A 15,140-nucleotide genomic window follows, 5' to 3' on the forward strand; every position below is an offset into this window, starting at 1 on the left:
CAGATGTCCTTGTTCTTAATGGTCCAATCAGAGCACACTTTTGTCTAACCTATGCCCCATTCACTTATTAGAATATCTACAATCTTGCCTTCACCTTATAGTCAAAGCAGTCACATTCAATTGGGTAAATACATTGGCTCTACACTGGGGTACTAGTATTATAGGGGTGATAGATGGAGAGATATTAACAAATCAATGGCCTAAACATCATCCCAACCGCCACCTCCACCACCCTTGCTGCCCCCCCCCTCCCAGTCTCAAGGAGAACGCACGGCACACAGTGAGTGTGAGCTTGTCACTAACCCACGCCCCCTGGTGTTTGCATGCAGTCATTGCATTCAGCAGATCCTAGAGGCCGTGCTCCACTGCCACCAGATGGGCGTGGTCCACCGCGACCTGAAGGTGAGTAGAGATGCTGGGAAGCCAAACACAGCCCTTCCTCTTCTTCCTCTCCCTCCAACTCTTCTAGTTGCAGGGAGACCCCATTCATCCTGACTGACTTTCAGACTCATCCGTTTGACTTTGAGGGTTAAGAACTTTGATAGACTGTCTCTGACACGTTTTTTCAGTTGAGACATGGGAGGCGCAGGGTCAAATTATGAGTTTGAACTTTTCCACTGCATTAGTGACTGCTTGGCCAGTTAAAAGCTGATGAAATGGTAATTACAGAAATTATTATTTATTTATTTATCTTATTTGGGACTTTTGGAAAGGCATGTCGACCTTTTACGTCCACACCCACACTGACGCACTGTGTTTGTCTTCAGAACAGTGACAGAGGTGTTAATAGGCACGGAAATAGGACCTGCAATCGCTCCAATTCAATGGTGCATAAAATCAGGCTTGTTAAACAAAATAATAATACGATGAGTAGGATGAAATTGTCACGTTGTCCAAGTAGATGGAGACTTGCCATTGTTGAGTCTTTCGACTAATTCTGTCATAAAGAGCAAATATTCAACTTAAAGCAACAAGTTTCCCCATCTCGAGGCTAAATTACAAAAAATACAATTAAGTGCTTATTAGGTGCCCAAATAAAGTAACATGGCTGTGATTTTAACTTAAATCGGGTATGAATTCCCTTGTGATGGGGAATGGAAGCTCATTGTGTGCGACAGGGAGTTGTAATTGAATGCAATCTTCACCAAAAAAAAAAAAGATATTTGTTAAAACATTTCTAGCCTGTCTATATCTATGGGTAACAGAGTTGACGTGTCGTCATGCTCGACCCACTCAGTTTCCCGCCACAAAACACCAGAAAATGGCCACAAAGAGTAGAAACAGCTCACCTGCTTTTACACTATGATTTGACTATTTGATGTTCTTTTGAAGAACATATTTTAAAAGGAATAGTAGTTTCATCATATTAAAACGAGTTCAGTTCACATAACAGGGTTGGCCTTAAAATGAGGGACAGGTTTGAATCACTAATGACATTTAAATAATCATCTTCAGAAATGACTTTGTCAAAGCAAAAAAATAACTAGGGCTTTACAATGATGGTGAAAACTTGGAGAAATGTTTGTGTTAAGTGGGTTAACATCTTCCTGGACATCATAGGGTACACAGAGAGACATGTCAAAATGCAGATTTTATTTTCTTTAGCAAGTCTTTATTCATATAAAAAAATCTAATTTATTGAATTGTTCATGTGGTCTATATATATCTATATTGGTGCACAATTTCTACTTAAAATATCAAAAGTCACACATTTCATCTAACGACCTTCTTATTACACCCCTTCTCCAATCCCCCCCAGTCATTGCCGTCATGGCAAGTTTCAGAACTCAAATTTGCTAATCAAATGAGCCAGGTGCAGCCAGGAGCACAATTTCACTCCTGAAATAATCACCCTGCGTTTGCATTCGCCGAGGCCCTCTCAGTCAGTGCTCTGATTGGCTGCTACCAGCTTGTTACCATGGGGAGCGGCAGAATAGACCAAAAAACTAAACAAATATGAACAAAACAAAGCATGAAAGAGGTCGATGAAAGGCCATCTCTTCACACTGGTTTGACCTACAGTGTGAGTGTGTGTACGTGTGTGTTGGTGGAGTATCCATATTGACACACCTGCACACACTCATACACATGCATATAGTAATTTTGACACACTGTAATTGTACTGAACGGTACCATTGTATCCAACCAACCTAAAGTTGGTTGGACACAGTTAAGCAGTTGGCACTCTAGACTGTTTCCACCAGAGCACACACAGACTGACTGCATCAGACCCGACATCCCTCTCAAGCTGTTCCCTCAAGACTCATTGACTTCTGTCGGACTCGACGCTGACGGCACTCTGTTCAGGTCTACCTCCTCCTCTCCGTCTCGTTATCCCTGCTCATCTGTCCGTCTCCTTTTTCATGCCTCATCCTCTTTCTTTCGCTCCTCTTCTGTCCCCCCCCCCCCCCCCCCCCCCCCCCTTTTACCCTTAACTGAACTCTTCCCTCTTGTCCTCCTTCATTCCCTCTGGCCAATCTCCCCTCCTCTTCCTCCCAGCTGCTCTAATCACTGACGCTGTTTCTCTCTCTTCCTCTGTCTGTCCACACGGGACGTCAAGCCACTCTGGATGATGCTGGTCTGGACGGCTGCATTAGATACCAGGGCTGTCCCTGTCCTCTCTCTCTCTCTTTCTCTCTCTCCCTCCACTGCCCTCCCGTAGACTCCCCGCTCCCTCTAGGTTTAGATACCAAGCCACTGGTTTAAATCCCTGAAGTCGAGATTGAGACCGATTATAGCTAGGAGATTGAGGAATAGTAAGTGCGAGATATGCGTGAGGGTAGACGGGTGAATTTGTCAGCGTTGTGTGTGTGTGACTGAAAGCCGAGTGCACCTTTCCCGGTTGCAGTAGATACGGTAAGGCCACCCAGGCTAGTAATAATTACATCTTTATGGCTGCGAGACCTGAATTAAATTAGACCCATTACACAGGAGCCCTGAGGACTGGGTGTAAATCCTGATCACAAGTGAGCTAGATAGGTTCCACACACACACAAATTAATTTACCCAGTCCTGAAAGCTACACTAGCTAGGGACTATAGCTCTCATATGTGCTTTCAGATTAGATTACAACGTATCGATCAGCCTATTTAGGGATTGTTAGTCATATTGAGTCTTCCATAATAGCTATTTGGTTATGAAGCATATTATATAAAGCTCTTTAGGGATGATGTGTTATAAGGAAGACTCTATAGCCCTTACACTCAACTCTGGACCTCGAAGCCAGTTCCACTGCCTTTTTTCATTGTTACCCTGCATTAAGACCTGGGACACCAGGTGTGTGCAATGAATTATCAGATAGAACAGAAAACCAGCAGGCTCCGGACCTCGTATGGTACCCCTGGTCTATATGATTGATGCTGTAAGGATGTTATGAGGCTGAGATTCTTAAAATTTTTAACTGGCCCCTTCCGGTCACATCGCACAGGTTACATGATTTTTGGGTGGGGAAGGGAGGCTGGGTTAGTAGGGGCGTTTGCAATGACTGCATGGCACTGTTGACTGCACTTACCCCCCAACCGTAGCATGTGAGCCCCGTCCTCGCCCACAGATCTGCACGAATCACAACTCACAAATGCTCTACTAACTGCACCAACGAATGATCATCAATTTACCTTATTTGATTTGATGCTATATGATGTTGACGAATTGATTCCTTTTGGGTTTTTTCTCCACCATATGCAATTTCTAGGCCAGTGGTCACCAACCGGTTGATCGCTATCGACTGGTTGATCTCCAAGGCATTCCTAGTCGATTACCAAACGTTTCTGTAAAAAAAACAACAGTGTAAAGCCTTGCGTTCCTATTTTTTTACTTGTTTCGCGCTGTTGGCGGTAGGTATTTCAACCATTTCACGTGTCTGAAGGTAGAACTACCCGACAGGCTCAGAGAATCAAGTGCACCTATAGGCCTACCACTGGCTGCACAGTTTCCAGACTGTAACAATAAACCTCAAACTTTTAAAAACATGACTAGAGAGAGACTCAAAGAATACGCTAGGCCAATTGTGCGTCGCCCCACGGACCTCCCGGTCGCGGCCGGCTGCGACAGAGCCTGGGCGCGAACCCAGAGTCTCTGGTGGCACAGCTAGCGCTGCGATGCAGTACCCTAGACCACTGCGCCACCCGGGAGGCTAATGTCCAACACTTTGTCCCAACATTTTTATAAGCCATAAAATGTCCATTCTCCGTACTTTCACTTCCACGCAACTGCAATGAAGGAGAATAGCAAAGTGTTCCGATAATCATACGTTGTTATTGTTAGCGGCTTGTCGTGGAATATTTCACTTTCTCTGGTCGTCGGCGTAACAACATGAGTTGGTGCATGAGGCAGAATTCATGCAGTGCGACTTGAGATTCGCCATCAGCTGGAACACTGTGTCCCATTTTTTCTTTTTAGTGGAGGTAGCGAGAGGGGAGGGACGGTGAGTCGGGTGAGAGGCAGCCTCACCGCCGCTCCCTCCCACCCCTCAGACTGACCATCAGATGCAGGCCATCAGTCCAGTAAAATAAACTAAAGCCAATTATTATGCTCACTCAGCTGTGCCTAACTAGTAATTCAAGCATAGCCAATATGCAGTGATAACATATTGTTCCTATAGCCTACTGCACAAACCTCTGCTGCAGAACTGTTTTTAATTGGTTAATGTTGTGTAGGCTTCCGTTTTTTAAGTTTTCCCCCCAAAAAATCGAAGCATTAGATCTCGTCTTGCATTTTGACTCAAAGTGATCTTGAGAAAAGTTTGGTGACCACTGATCTAGGCCATAGAAGTGGTCAGTCCACTGACATACTGTTCTTGGGGTACTGTCACTAATGTATTTGCCCCACAAGCAAAGCAGCTTCGTTCCAAAAAGTAGCTGAAACAGCTTCTACTCACATCTCCTGTTTATTACATTAAGTCTATTTCTCTTGAATTATTTCCAATTTAGACTCCTAGAAGCCGCTTTGAAAATGTCAGCAAATGCGTTATTCATCAAACTGTAACCTGTTCTCTAAGCCCCTCCCCTTCCTGTTCCGACGGGGACTATGCATGAGTCACTGTCGACCTCAGACCTTGTAGCCCCGCCCCTTGGGCTGGGACGGTAGCCTGACGGCATGTGGCTTATTACACACTCTCATGTGTCTTTGTGAAGATCAAGCTGTGGTCCACTCTCTTTGCTGTGTCCGTATCAGTGTCAATCCTGTTACTCAACACGGATGTAGCTGGTGTAATATTGTCCCCCAGTGTGTGTTGAGTGAGAGCATTGAGTCGTAGAGAGCTTTTCCCCTAGAGAGGGGGCTTGGTGACGGTGAACATGCATTGGCCCCACGGGGACATAGGAGGGGACACGATGGAGTTCATTATTACACAGTACTGACGAGGAGTTATGAATGGGTTATAGAGGGGATTGCCATAGTAATGTGGCAAAATATAGTTTGGTTAATGGCATTTGGTTATACACTTCATGCACAAAAGTATGTGGACACCTGCTCGTCAAACATCTCATTTCCAAAATCATGGGCATTAATATGGAGTTGGTCCTCCCTTTGCTGCTATAACAGCCTCCACTCTTCTGGGAAGGCTTTCCACTAGATGTTGGAACAATGTTGTACGGACTTTCTTCCATTCAGCCACGAGCATTGGTGAGGTCAGGCACTGATGTTGGGCAATTAGGCCTGGCTCTCAGTCGGCGTTCCAATTCATCCCAAAGGTGTTTGATGGGTTGAGGTCAGGGCTCTGTGCAGGCCAGTCAATTTCTTCCACACCGATCTCGACAAACCATTTTTGTATGGACCTCACTTTGTGCACTTGGGCATTGTCATGCTGAAACAGGAAAGGGCCTGCCACAAAGTTGGAAGCACAGAATCGTCTAGAATATCATTGCATGTTGTAGCGTTAAAACTTCCCTTCACTGGAACTAAGGGGCCTAGCCCGAACCATGAAAAACAGCCCCAGAACATTATTCCTCCTTCATCAAACTACAGTTGCCACTATGCATTGGGGCAGGCAGCGTTCTCATGGCATCCGCCAAACCCAGATTTGTCCGTCAAACTGCCAGGTGGTGAAGTGTGATTTATCACTCCAGAGAACGCGTTTCCACCGCTCTGGAGTTCAATGGTCGCGCTTTACACCACTCCAGCTGACGCTTGGCATTTTGGCATTGCGCATGGTGATCTTAGGCTTGTGTGCGGCTGCTTGGCCATGGAAACCCATTTCATGAAGCTCCTGACGAACAGTTCTTGTGCTGACGTTGCTTCCAGAAGCAGTTTGGAACTCGGTAGTGAGTGTTGCAACCGAGGACAGATGATTCTTACGCGCTTCAGCACTCTGTGATCCCGGGGCAGCTCTAGCAAGGCAGAAAGTTGATGAACTGACTTGTTGGAACGGTGGCATCCTATGATGGTGCCACATTGAAAGTCACTGAGCTCTTCAGTAAGGCCATTCTACTGCCAATGTTTGTCTGTGGAGATTGCATGGCTGTGTGCTCGATTTTATTACACCTGTCAGCAACAGGCGTGGCGGAAATAGCTGAATCCAATAATTAAAAGGGGTGTCCACATACTTTTGTAGGTATAGTGGGGATCATACCATTTTTCAATGGTGAGATGACCCACCGTCTAGGTTGTACAACCCAGTGTGGATATCACCCAAAATACTAGACAGAATACGCCTACTTTCTAATATATTATTGCGGACATGTTCATTTTCATGTATATTGCTATATGAGAAGTTTTGAAATCCTGTCTCTCCCTCTCTCTCTCCACTCCAAGCCTGAAAATCTGCTCCTAGCCAGTAAGCTGAAGGGAGCAGCGGTGAAGTTGGCAGACTTTGGTCTGGCCATCGAGGTGCAGGGAGACCAGCAGGCATGGTTCGGTGAGTACCAGTCAGTCAGAAAACTGTTCAAATATCATCAAGGATCCCAAACATGGCTGTCCATTTGAAGACTTGTTGTAAATGTCCAATGCAGCCATTTTTTATCTAAATATCAAATAATTTCTAGGTAACAATTAATGACCTTAATGTGACTGTTTTCAATTAAAATGGTAAAAAAAATAAATAACAGAACTTCTTAGCAAAGAGCAATTTTTCAAGCACAAATTTTGCTAGGACTGGGAGTGGTCTGAGTGGGGAGGGGGAAATGAACTGTAACGGGGTTCCTCCTCCTCTTCATCCGAAGAGGAGGAGCATGGATTGAACCAAGGCGCAGCGTTTTGAAATGACATAATTTTAATTAAACAAGACGGGAAAAACACGAAACGAAACCACTTGAAATAATTAACAAAATAACAAAACGAATGTAGACAAACCTGAACATACGAACTTACATAAAACACGAAGAACGCACAACAGGAAAAATGACTACATAAAACGAAGAACGCACAAAACAGTCCTGTATGGTGCAACAAACACTAACACAGGAGACAACCACCCACAACGAACACTGTGAAACAACCTACCTAAATATGACTCTCAATTAGAGGAAACGCCAAACACCTGCCTCTAATTGAGAGCCATACCAGGCAACCCTAAACCAACATAGAAACAGAAAACATAGAATGCCCACCCAAACTCACGTCCTGACCAACTAACACATACAACAAACTAACAGAAATAGGTCAGGAACGTGACATGAACTGTTATTGGCAGAGCGGTTTGGAACTCTTTGTTATTAGTCTAATTTGGTGATGACACCAGGCAGGCCAAAACTCCATCCCGCAAAAACAGGCTGAAATTGCAGGCGGTCTTTTCAAATGGCTCTTACACTAAAAGGCGTTATCATAATTTTCACAATTTCACAGTATTATTCCCATCTCTTACACATGAAATCTGCACCAAAACGATTTTTAAAAGTTGTAAATATTACTTACGTTTCTCTACACTAAAACAGTCTCAAATTCCGACAGGATTATACAATTAAAAATGGCCTCACCTGTTTGAAGAGAACACCTTCTCTAGCACATTTTACAGCAGAGATGTATGTAATAAAAAAATATGTCTCTTTGGTGCCAATTTCAGGAGTAAGTGGTACATTTTAAAAACTTTTCGCCCAATACTCAAAACGTATAAATGCACAGGTAGCCTGTTCAGTGGACCCGTTTTCTTGCCTTAATTTAACAATACTTGAAAGGCCCAGTGTAGTCAAAAACATGACTTCCCTGTCTTTTATATATTTTGTTCACCCTATGAAATGTTTTGTTGTTTACTATGTAGCCCCGGGGTGTAACTAAGCATGTACTGTGCTTTACAGGCCGTATTTGATTCTAAACCATATCTAAAGACACACAAACTTTAGAAGTACTTTGGCATCAGCTGTTCCAGACGACTGTGTGATCACGCTCTCCTTAGCCAATGTGAGTAAGACCTTTAAACTGGTCAACATTCACAAGGCCAGACAGATTACCAGGATGTGTACTCTGATTATGCGCTGACAAACTGGCAAGTGTCTTCACTGACATTTTCAACCTGTCCCTGACCTAGTCTGTAATATCAACATGTTTCAAGCAGTCCCTGTGCCCAAGAACACCAAGGTAACCTGCCTAAATGACTACCGACCCGTGGCACTCACGTCTGTAGCCATGAAGTGCTTTGAAAAAAGGCTGGTCATGGCTCACATCAACACCATTATCCCAGAAACCCTAGACCCACTCCAATTTGCATACCGCCCCAACAGATCCACAGATGATGCAATCTCTATTGCACTCCACACTGCCCTTTCCCACCTTGACAAAAGGAACACCTATGTGAGAATGCTATTCATTGACTACAGCTCAGCGTTCAACACCATAGTGCCCTCAAAGCTCATCACTAAGCTAAGGACTCTGGGACTAAACACTGGTGCCCCCGCACATGGACTCTGTAATGGTACCCCCTGTATATAGCCTCGCTACTGTTATGTTATTGCTGCTCTAATTAGTATTTATTTTAAATGTTTAAAAAAAATTAAACTTCAGTTTATTTTAGTAAATACTTTCTTAACCAACAATGCAGATCAGAAAAATATGTGTTACGTGCTTGTAAGCAAGCATTTCACTGTAAGGTTTCACTGTAAAGTCTACTTAGCTTCGGTACTGGTCGTGGAGCCTTCGGTTTGAAGACGAAGTAAACAAATAACCTTTTTATTTGTCACATGCGCACGAAAATAACAGTCGTAGACCTGTTGTATTCGGCGCATGTGACAAATAAAATGTTCTTTGATTACGTTGTTTGTTTACCTGGTTAATGTGTGAGAGGTGAGACTTTGAGGTGTGTCAACTCTCTGGGTTTATAGTGCAGGTTTTATTAGGTGAATGAACAGGGCCATTTGCCTGCTTATCCCCACAGGATGGGGGAATAATTATCCTAATCCCCTGGGCTGGCTGTCACCTGAGAATCATCTACCCAGTTTACTGGTGGTGCCTCAGGGCATGCTGGGAATTTGAGTTCTTTCGAGAAGTAGGCTGCATTCCACTGGCGGGGAGCCACACTACGTTCCCCAGATGGCCGTTCCAGTGGGAAGTTTTGGAAGCTTGTTAATCGTGGCCCATAAACATTGCATTAAGGATTAATTTGGACCTCTAATAGGCTGTCTCTTAAACGAGACAGGATTCACCCTAACCACAGGGGTTCCAGGATTATCTCCAGCAACATGGCGAACGGTTTTAGAGCCTGACAGCCTGGGTCTATTTGTGCTCCAATCCTACCTGTCATAATCAGCAACAGAGGCTGTTGAAAGTCCCGTAGAAACTGTAGTACGGTCGATGTAAGTAACCAAATGTATGTTCCTCTAACTCCCCTGAATATTGATGTCAATCTGATAGCTATTGTCAGCAGTAATCCTGTGCCTATTAACCTGGATTACACTGTTAGCGCTGAGACAGTTTGCCCTAGTAGGAAGCCCTCTGTAAGCAGTTAACCCTGCACGATCAGCTCAAGTGTACTGTAAATATCACACAATATCATGCCTACCTCTACGCCAGTAAAGCACAAAAACAAACAGGCAACCCAGATAAGGGCAAAAACTTGCCCACATTAATATACAGTGCCTTCACGTTAGCTTCGTCAGCTAACGTGACTTTATAAGTTGCACCCCACTTTTTTCCATCAGAACAGTCTCAATTCGTCGGGGCGTGGACTCTACAAGGTATCGAAAGCATTCCACAGGGATGCTGGTCCATGTTGACTCCAATGCTTTCCACAGTTGTCAAGTTGGCTGAATGTCCTTTGGGTGGCGGACTATTCTTGATACACACAGGAAACTGTTTGGGGGTGGAAAAACCCAGCAGCGTTGCAGTTCTTAACACAATCCTGTGTGCCTGGCACCTACTACCATACCCCGTTCAAAGGCACTTACATCTTTTGTCTTGCCCATTCCCTCTCTGAATGGCACACACACACAATCCATGTCTCGATTATCTCAAGGCTTAATAATCATTCTTTAACCTGCCTCATGCCTTTCATCTACATTGATTTTAAAGTGGATTTAACAAGTGACATCAATAAGGCATCATATCTTTCACCTGGATTCACCTGGTCAGTCTATGACATGGAAAGAGCAGGTGTTCTTAATGTTTTGTATGCTCAGTGGAGAACAAAAAGATCTCCAAAGCCTGTGTTCACCTCAAACCTTATTTTCTGTGTTTTTCCCTAAACCGTCTTTTTCCCCCTACGGGATGGCTGCCCGATCCAGATGTAACGAATTTCCGGATTTTAGGATTACAAACTGACATGCTCCATTTAGGCTTGCCTTAACAAAGGAGTTGAATACGTATTGTATTGACTCAAGACCTTTCAGTGTTTTATTTTTAATTGTAAAAAAAAAAAAAGATGTAAAAACACAATACCCCATAATGTAAAAGTAGAATTATATGTCGGCCAGTGATAAAAAAAAATCTACATTTCATCCATTTTAAATTCAGGCGGTAGCACACCAAAATGTGGAAAAAGTCAAGGGGTGTGAATACCTTCTGAAGGCACTGTATTTAGCCTGAGAATCAAGGTTCATGAAATTGATAACTTGCAAACAGATAGCCAGTATACGAATGTTATCTCTGAAACTCACTTAGATAATTATTTTGAGACCGTGTTAACAATACATGGTTATAACATCTGCAGAAAAGACAAGAATGTCAATGGGGGAGGTGTTGCTTGCTAGTTTGACAACCCTGTTTGTAAGCATTTAAATGATATCAATCTCAACCATTTATCTTTTCCAGTGATGAAGACATGGATGTCCCATGATAAGGTGGTGTATGCAAAATAGGTCAACTTTGAGCACCTTTATCTCTTGAATGTTTTGGCATTCCAAAGGGTACATTTCTGACCACTTCTGCTGTGGGCAAATATGTATTGACGGTTTCGTTCAAATCAAAAGGGGTGCTGTCAAATGATTGAATACAAATGGATTTACCCTACTCTCAGTGACTGACATAAGAGACTGCTGATGCACAAGCATATTTCGAAATTGAGACCCCGGATCCCACAGATACATTTTTTTTTATTCGTGGGCCTACAAAATGGGGGGGGGTCAATGTCAAATGCTGTTGAAGTAACATGGCTACCGGTTTACCTGTCTCACCTAAAGCCCATTCTTGTGGGTAATTGCTATAGACCACCTAGTGCTGAGAGTCAGTATCTGGATAAAATGTAAAATGCTTGATGGTGTATGTCAGGGATATTCAATTATGTTCTTACAGGGGCCAGATGTAAAAAAAGGTTAATTGCAGGGAGGCCGGACATTTTCTACATGCAATAGAACTTTATAAAAAAGCAGCGCGCGCGCACACACCAATAAGGCACTTTTCTTAAAATGAAATGTTGCAAAAATATTAAGAAAGTGGAGGGCTCTCAACCGATGTGAGTCGAGGTTCAACCAAAACATTTTGATAATATTAAAATGGAAAAAGCACAACGTTCGCTCACCATTTTTTTTTTTTTACAACTATTTAAAGCTTCTTATAAGTAATTGTCATTTCGAAATCATCTGAAAACTAAGTATCTCAAATACTAATACAAAGATATGTCAAATCAGTTAATACCAAATTCCAGTCTGAAGGAAGTATGCTTTGAATTAATTTCCCTCCGTCATTAGGGGTGTTTTTTTGTCACACTCCCTTCTACATTTACATTTACATTTAAGTCATTTAGCAGACGCTCTTATCCAGAGCGACTTACAAATTGGTGCATTCACCTAATGACATCCAGTGGAACAGCCACTTTACAATAGTGCATCTAAATCTTTTAAGGGGGGGGGGGGGGCAGAAGGATTGCTTTATCCTATCCTAGGTATTCCTTGAAGAGGTGGGGTTTCAGGTGTCTCCGGAAGGTGGTGATTGACTCCGCTGTCCTGGCGTCGTGAGGGAGTTTGTTCCACCATTGGGGTGCCAGAGCAGCGAACAGTTTTGACTGGGCTGAGCGGGAACTCAGCCCAGTGGTGGATAGCGATTCCTTGTGAGCATCTACGTGCTCCTGATAGTCGTAGCTTTCTGGAATGGGGTCATAATATCTTGGCGTTTACACCGTTCAAAGCGTTTACACCGTTCACAGGGGCTAGCAATTGCGAGAAAACACAAAAAACACACTATAGACCACCACAATAGTGTTTGTCGTATAGGACTGAATATCGGATTTGGCTTTTTTTTGTGCAGAGCATTACTTAATGTTCAGAATTGATCAAAGGGCCAGTCTAAATTAATAAACAGGCCGCCAGTTCAATAGCCCTGGTGTATGTAATGTCATCAGAGGTATATTTTCTGGGTGACCTAAATACTGACAGGTTTTCATCAAACTGTCTAAAAAAAACTACAAACAGTAACCAGTGCCTGCAATCTGGTTCAAGTTATCACTCAACCTACCAGGGTATATAGAAACAGCACTGGAATGAAATCATCCACGTGTAATGATCACATCTTTACAAATGCTACAGAAATCTGCTCTAAAGCAGTATCCACACGCATCGAATGTAGTGATCATAATATAGTAGACATATCTAGAAAAAAACAAAGTTCCAAAGGCTGGGCTTAAATAGTGTATAAGAAATCATGCAAGAGGTTTTGTAGTGATTCCTATGAAAAAGAAACGTCCTCTCACTGTCAACTGCGTTTATTTTCAGAAAACTTAACGTGTAAATATTTGTGTGAACATAACAAGATTCAACAACTGAGACATAAACTGAAGAAGTTCCACAGACTTGTGACTAACAGAAATGGAATAATGTGTCCCTGAACAAAGGGGGGGTCAAAATCAAAAGTAACAGTCAAAATCAAAAGTAACAGTCAGTATCTAGTGTGGCCACCAGCTGCATTAAGTACTGCAGTGCATCTCCTCCTCATGTACTGCACCAGATTAGCCCGTTCTTGCTGTGAGATGTTACCCACATTTCTGGAGGGAATGGCCCTAGCCCTCACCCTCCGATCCAACAGGTCCCAGACGTGCTCAATGGGATTGAGATCCAGGCTCTTCGCTGGCCATGCAGAACACTGACATTCCTGTCTTGCAGGAAATCACGCACAGAACGAGCAGTATGGCTGGTGGCATTTTCATGCTGGAGGGTCATGTAGGATGAGCCTGCAGGAAGGGTACCACATGAGGAGGATGTCTTCCCTGTAACGCACAGCGTTGAGATTGCCTGCAATGTCAACAAGCTCAGTCCGATGATGCTGTGACACACTGCCCCAGACCATGACGGACCCTCCACCTCCAAATCGATCGCGCTCCAGTGTACCGGCCTCGGTGTAACGCTCATTCCTTTGACGATAAACTTGAATCCGACCATCACCACTGGTGAGACAAAACCGCAACTCGTCAGTGAAGAGCACTTTTTGCCAGTCCTGTCTGGTCCAGCGACGGTGGGATTGTGCCCATTGTTGTTGCCGGTGATGTCTGGGGAGGATCTGCCTTACAACAGGTCTACAAGCCCTCAGTCCAGCCTCTCTCAGCCTATTGCGGACAGTCTGAGCACTGATGGAGAGATTGTGCGTTCCTGGTGTAACTCGGGCAGTTGTTCTGGCCATCCTGTACCTGTCCCGCAGGTGTGATGTTCGGATGTAACAATCCTGTGCAGGTGTTGTTACACGTGGTCTGCCACTGCGAGGACGATCAGCTGTCTGTCCTGTCTCCCTGTAGCCCTGTCTTAGGCGTCTCACAGTATAGACATTACAATTTATTTCCCTGGCCACATCTGCAGTCCTCATGCCTTCTTGCAGCATGCCTAATGCACGTTCACGCAGATGAGCAGGGACCCTGGGCATCTTTCTTTTGGTGTTTTTCAGAGTCAGTAGAAAGGCCTCTTTAGTGCCCTAAGTTTTCATAACTGACCTTAATTGCCTACCGTCTATAAGCTGTTAGTGTCTTAATGACCGTTCTACAGGTGCATGTTCATTAATTGTTTATGGTTCATTGAACAAGCATGGGAAACCGTGTTTAAACCCTTTACAATGATGATCTGTGAAGTTATTTGGATTTTTACGAATTATCTTTGAAAGACAGGTTCCTGAATAGGGGACATTTCTTTTTTGATGAGTTTATAATATTTTCTGGTTGAATGTAATAAGGATCAACTAGACGCCAGACTTGACACATTTATGAAATTGCTTCTTCCAGTTACTGATAATCATGTACCCATTTAAGAAACTAACTGTAAAAAACTGCTAAATTACTGTGGATTGATGAGGAATTGAAAAATTGTATGGTTGCTAGGGACGAGGCAAAAATAATGGCAAATAAGTCTGGTTGCACAGCCGATTGGCAAACGTACTGTAAATTGAGAAATCATGTGACTAAACAAAAATAAGAAGAAACTGTTCTACGAAACAAAGAAGTTATATAAAGAATGAAGGTAAAAAGCACCTTAAATTACATTTTTTTTGGGGGGGGGGGAAGGTGAACTCTGCTCATCCTTCATGGAATCAGATGGCTCATTTATCACAAAACCCTCTGATGTTGCCAAATACTTAAATTACTTTTTCATTGGCAAGATTAACAAAATTAGGTATGACATGCCAACAAACTATGAACCTTCGTATCACGCAAACAGAAATTATGAAAAACTTTTTCATTTTTAATTCTGTAAAGAGAGTGTGGTAGAGTATATAATATACACTGCTCAAAAAAATAAAGGGAACACTTAAACAACACAATGTAACTCCAAGTCAATCACACTTCTGTGAAATCAAACTGTCCACTT

The 15,140-nt window shown here is 43.3% G+C and overlaps 1 protein-coding gene across 10 annotated transcripts in view; it reads left to right on the forward strand.

Annotated features, from left to right (window-relative positions):
• Nucleotides 1-15,140, forward strand: part of LOC129835072 (calcium/calmodulin-dependent protein kinase type II delta chain) — a 111,392-nt gene that overhangs the window by 71,102 nt on the left and 25,150 nt on the right. For 5 of the 10 annotated variants that reach the window (XM_055900428.1, XM_055900432.1, XM_055900430.1 and 2 more), the window contains 2 exons: nt 330-402; nt 6,751-6,853. In XM_055900428.1, coding sequence (XP_055756403.1) covers nt 330-402; nt 6,751-6,853 — 176 coding nt within the window. The remainder of the gene's footprint in view (nt 1-329; nt 403-6,750; nt 6,854-15,140) is intronic. The other 5 variants (XM_055900427.1, XM_055900431.1, XM_055900429.1 and 2 more) reach the window with 1 other exon arrangement.

This window comes from Salvelinus fontinalis, chromosome 36, assembly GCF_029448725.1.
Source record: "Salvelinus fontinalis isolate EN_2023a chromosome 36, ASM2944872v1, whole genome shotgun sequence".
In the NCBI taxonomy this organism is placed as follows: domain Eukaryota; kingdom Metazoa; phylum Chordata; class Actinopteri; order Salmoniformes; family Salmonidae; genus Salvelinus; species Salvelinus fontinalis.